This window comes from Penaeus vannamei, chromosome 9, assembly GCF_042767895.1.
Source record: "Penaeus vannamei isolate JL-2024 chromosome 9, ASM4276789v1, whole genome shotgun sequence".
Classification (NCBI taxonomy): Eukaryota; Metazoa; Arthropoda; class Malacostraca; order Decapoda; family Penaeidae; genus Penaeus; species Penaeus vannamei.
In genome coordinates, this window is record NC_091557.1 from 5106147 (window position 1) to 5111146 (window position 5000).

The window sequence follows — 5000 nt, forward strand, 5'->3', positions numbered from 1 at the left end:
TCCGACACAGGCCCTAAGACCTTGCCAATGAAGGTGCTCTGTTTCTCGAAGTTGTGGAAGTGGTTGTTGATGATCATGAGGGACTCCTGGAGTGTCACCTTCTCCATCTGGGATAGCTCCTGTGGGTTGTGGCTCAGACTGTCTACCACTCCATTAATAAAGTCAAAGGCCTCAAGCAAGATGTCTGGGTAGCTACGTGCAATCTTCACCATAAGCGAGCACCCATGCCTTCTCACATTCTTGACCGCCCTACTCCGGGAGTCTTTAGTCTGGCCGGGCAAAGAGAACGTCAGGGCTGAGAAGATTTTGTTGAGAACATCCGGCAGCACACTTGGCACTAGTCGGATGAAGACAAAGAGCCCTGATATGCAGGAGAGCAGTGTGGACAGAATAAGTGGGTCTGTGGTCTGGTACGAGAGGCACAGACGCAGCAGCTCCAGCCCACTCTCTGCTGTGGGTTTGTAACCTTCACTCTGCATCACTCTACTCATCACACTCTCCAACACCTGCATTGAGCACATAAAGAAAATAATGAATATCTATTAGTGTCAAATTGAGTATACACATAAAATTAATGAAATAATAAAATTGATTCATAATGGAAATTGAGAAAATCCTTAAAATAACTAAGAGAAATCTACGATCACTATCTCAGTAGATCTATAAAATTACAGGGAGCTGACCAATAACTGAGTCTTTACAAAGATTAATAAAATCAATGTGTAAGCTCCTCTATAACATCACCACCTGAGGATTAATGGCACTGATATAAGTAACTCAAAAGAAAAAATCAACTGTAAGTGAATAGGACATGAAGGAAAAAAAACTCCCCATCAAAATGCACATTCACAATCACTCACTCTCAAACGCACCTGAGACAATGCTTCCCATTCGAGGTAGAAAGGCGAGAAGAGGTTGCACAGTTGTTTATCTTGCTGGCCCTGATCGGCTGCCTTTTTCACCTGGTTCTTAAGCCATTCCTCCACAAAGCTGTACAGGGTCTCGGGTGCCAGGAGGGAAGCGGCTTTGATTGTCTCTAGGGTCTCCGAGCGCACCTGGAATGGCCAGCAGTAATTTTGGTTGGAGGATGACTGCTTTCAATTTGGATTGGGTGATTTTGAATCTGATGTTGATGATGATGTTGATTTTGTTGAATTTGAGGTTGATGATGATTTTGAGTGTTCTGTAGATGTTGAATTTGAACATGATAGTCATTATGACTTTACATTGGATCCTGATCCTAATTTTGAATTTGATGACTACCTGGATTTTAAATTTAATTATCGTTATATTCTGAACTGGATGATTGCTTTGATTTTAACTTTGATGAGTATTCTGGTTTTGGTGCATTGCTTTAAGACAATCTAGATTTTGAGTCGTATGAATTTTATCAAAATTATTTTGGTCCAGTTTCAAACTAAATTTCAAACTCTATATGTCTGTCTCTCTGTCTATCTGTCTGTCTCTCTGTCTATCTGTCTGTCTGTCTGTCTGTCTGTCTGTCTGTCTGTCTGTCTGTCTGTCTGTCTGTCTGTCTGTATGACTACATGACTATATGACTGCATGACTGTAGGACTGCATGACTGTATGACTGTCTATACATAGCTTTATCAAAGGTGGCTTTTTTTATCCCATGACCTAGACTATATATTTCATAACTTTCAATGTGATAAGGGATTTACAAAGGAATTAGGAGGAAAGAAATGAAGACAACCCGAGATCATTTCAAAACAACAGTGACTTTTTCTTCTTCTGATTCAAGCCTGATCATATTCACGCTTTTGCTCGTCCACTAACGATCACTAATTTAGAACATCAGCCGTGCACTATCATATATCATATGCAAATCCTGACATTTCAACACATTTTATGGTGACACATCTACAAAATTAGAATAATATCATGTCTTTAAAGATCAGTTATAATTACAATTACTACAATAGAAATATAAAGAGTGAACAAAATATATATGAGAATTTAAATGAAGACAAAAGAAGTGAAAAGATAATTAAAATGTAGAACTAACTTTATAAAGGAGAATTCAGTATAAAAAAATGCAAGAGTCTTAGAGAATATGAAAAAGAAAAAACTCTACAAAAGAGAACATATATAAGTGAAAAAAACTTCCAACACGGATTCTAAAAATGAAAAACTTTATAAGAGACAGTACAAAGTGGAAAAAAATATATATATACAAGAATTGAAACAGGGAAAAAAAATAACAACAGATGATAAAGAAAAAAAATAGAGAAAGAATCCATAGAGAGAACAAACCTTATAAAAGAAATAAGAATAGTCCTCATCACTGTCAAAATCCAACCTTGAATACTGACAGCTCTCCGAGTCGTTCTTTGAGGGATACCCATGCTTCATGACCTGCGTGAGAAATGACGAAGAATAAAAATTACAAATAATCAGATAGAGGACAAGGTTTCCAAGCCTTCATATTCATTTCTCTTTTCAAAAGATCTACCTTCACATAGACTATATATGTTATGTTAATTTCCTAATCAAAAGATCTCATCAAAATACCACAAAATGCTTTATGTACACTAACAGACGTAAAATTCACCCGAAGTTGACAAATTTATCCAGACAACTATACAAGTATGAATGGGTATAAATTACAATTAGCAATACACATAAAACTCATTCACAGTGGCAAGGAGAAAGAAGCAAGGAACACAACTACATGACTGGCTAAGTGAGCGGAAGGCTTCCAAGGAGTATGGAGATATGGGTAAAATATGATGGGCGTGGCCAGAGAAACTCAACAAACAGTACCAGATATATCACTGGTCGCTAAATACACCAATCTGATAACATAGGAAAAATGCCCACCAGAATTTTACAATAATTGTAGCAAATAGGACTTGACTGATTAATAATAATAAGAATAACATTAAAGCACAAAACTTTTATGTCAACCTCATTTACACATAATGCTTCCTAAAAGGAAAACAAGAAAAAATAAAAAATAAAAATGAAAAACACATTCAAGCTGCCCCCCTTGTCCACTAACAAAGGAGACTTGCCATTCGTGAGACGATGGTGATCCATGACGGCAGTACAGCCTGGAGGGTTTTGCTCTGAGGTATGTGATCGTGTCGGAAGAGCTGCCCCCAGAGCCCATTGGTGAAATTGTAAATGTGGAGGCTAGGGTGTCCTGTGAAGGCCAGCATCGCGTCAAGGTACACCCGGAAGTTTGGGGGTTCGCCAACATCTGCTTCCTTACCCCACAACGCACAGAGTTGGGAGCCCAGGGCTGTGAGGACCTGTACAGAATGAGTGTGAAATGCAGGGTGACTAAAAAACTTTCACATAGTAGATGGAAATACTACAACTATTACTATAATAATAATAATAATAATAATAATAATAATAATAGTAATAACAACAATCATCATCATCATCATCATCATCATCATCATCATCATCATCATCATTATCATTATCATTATCATTATCATCATCATCATCATCATCATCATCATCATAATGAAAAAAAAATAATAATAATAATCAAAATAAATATAATATTAATAATAATAATAATGATAATAAATATAATAATGCTAATGATAATGATAATAATAATAATGCTAATGATAATAATAATAATAATGATAATAATAATGATAATGATAATGATAATAACATCATCAACAACAACAACAACAACTCTACCAAAGATAATAACAATAGCAACCCTATGAACATTGATATTTGAAAAACTGGTAACCTGAGTACAGTTACCCCCTCAAACTACCATAACTAGTACCTGAGTTAGCGTTTTGAGGAACCGGTAATTATGTTCACTCAGGGTCCCCATCACAGCTCTGTCTGCTGCGGCAAATATGGTCGACATGGGGGCCTTGCCGAACAGGAGAATGAGGGGTCTTCGCTCGTCCAGTTTTCCTTTCCGACTCACAATCTGCACGAGGAAGGGAGTTAATGATTCAGATTTTCCAAAATTCTTCCACTTTTTAGACTTGATCCTTACCCCCCAAAAAAGAAATCTAATATATTAAATATCATAAATGAATGAAAAAATAAATAACGACAGTAATAACTAGGAAAGCACTCACTTGCAGCAGGCATTCCGCTGCCTCCATCTTGAGATTGTCTTCGCTTAGCAAGAAGCAGAGTGACTTCAGGAGTTTCCCATCATCTGCGAAGATGTGTTGCACTGAAACCCACTCCACATACACTGTCAGAGTCATCAGAACTACCTGCAATGACATGCCTTGCAATGATGCCTCTATTACCATGATATGACTTGTAATGATATGATTATCTTAATGACGACTGATCCTACCCTGACAACCCTATGTAAAGACATGTTAAATGCAAACAAGATGTAAATATGCCATGCCATGACATGTTTGGCATAATACAGATATACCTTATACACAATGAAATATAATCTTTACAAAACCAACTCATCACAATTAATCAATCACAAGTTCTGTCCCCATGTTAACTCACTGCAATTAACAGACAGATACATGTACTGTCCATTGCAGTTGTAGTTGCTGCACATAGATGATTCCAAACGGGTTCTGCTACCAAGGATTCAATTCATGGGCCCTTCATGACCTTTACTGATTTCCCCATTCCTTGACTCTAAGGTATTTTTTTTTTTCAAATGTTATTAATATCAACAATTATCATCATTATTGACTTTATGATTATTATAATATAATGAAAATAATAGAAACAATAAAAAACAAAGACAAATCTTCTGGAAAATCAAGGAAAAAGGGTAAACAGATGAAATAGGCAGGACCAATAACTCACTCCTTGCTGACTAAACACTTGTGCTGCCATCTCTTTAATTAACCAACTAATTAACAAACTAAAATTAACAAACTAAATTGACAATTAACAAACTAAAATTAATGTGGGCATGGCATGAATGTCATACCTGCATAACCCTGCAGTGTTGCTGTGCTGGCTGGAGATTCTGTGCTTTCATGGTGGCTTCGTACAGCTTGTAA

At 36.7% G+C, this 5000-nt stretch overlaps 1 protein-coding gene across 1 annotated transcript in view; it reads right to left on the reverse strand.

The window, feature by feature from the left end:
* Positions 1 to 5000, reverse strand: part of Ranbp21 (exportin-5-like protein Ranbp21) — a gene marked incomplete at its 3' end in the record, with an annotated part of 11697 nt that continues 6697 nt past the window's right edge. The window contains 7 exon segments of the mRNA XM_070125176.1: positions 1 to 506; positions 873 to 1055; positions 2275 to 2376; positions 3036 to 3275; positions 3782 to 3934; positions 4089 to 4232; positions 4928 to 5000. The exon segment at positions 4928 to 5000 is cut by the window's right edge and continues 98 nt beyond it. Coding sequence (XP_069981277.1) covers positions 1 to 506; positions 873 to 1055; positions 2275 to 2376; positions 3036 to 3275; positions 3782 to 3934; positions 4089 to 4232; positions 4928 to 5000 — 1401 coding nt within the window.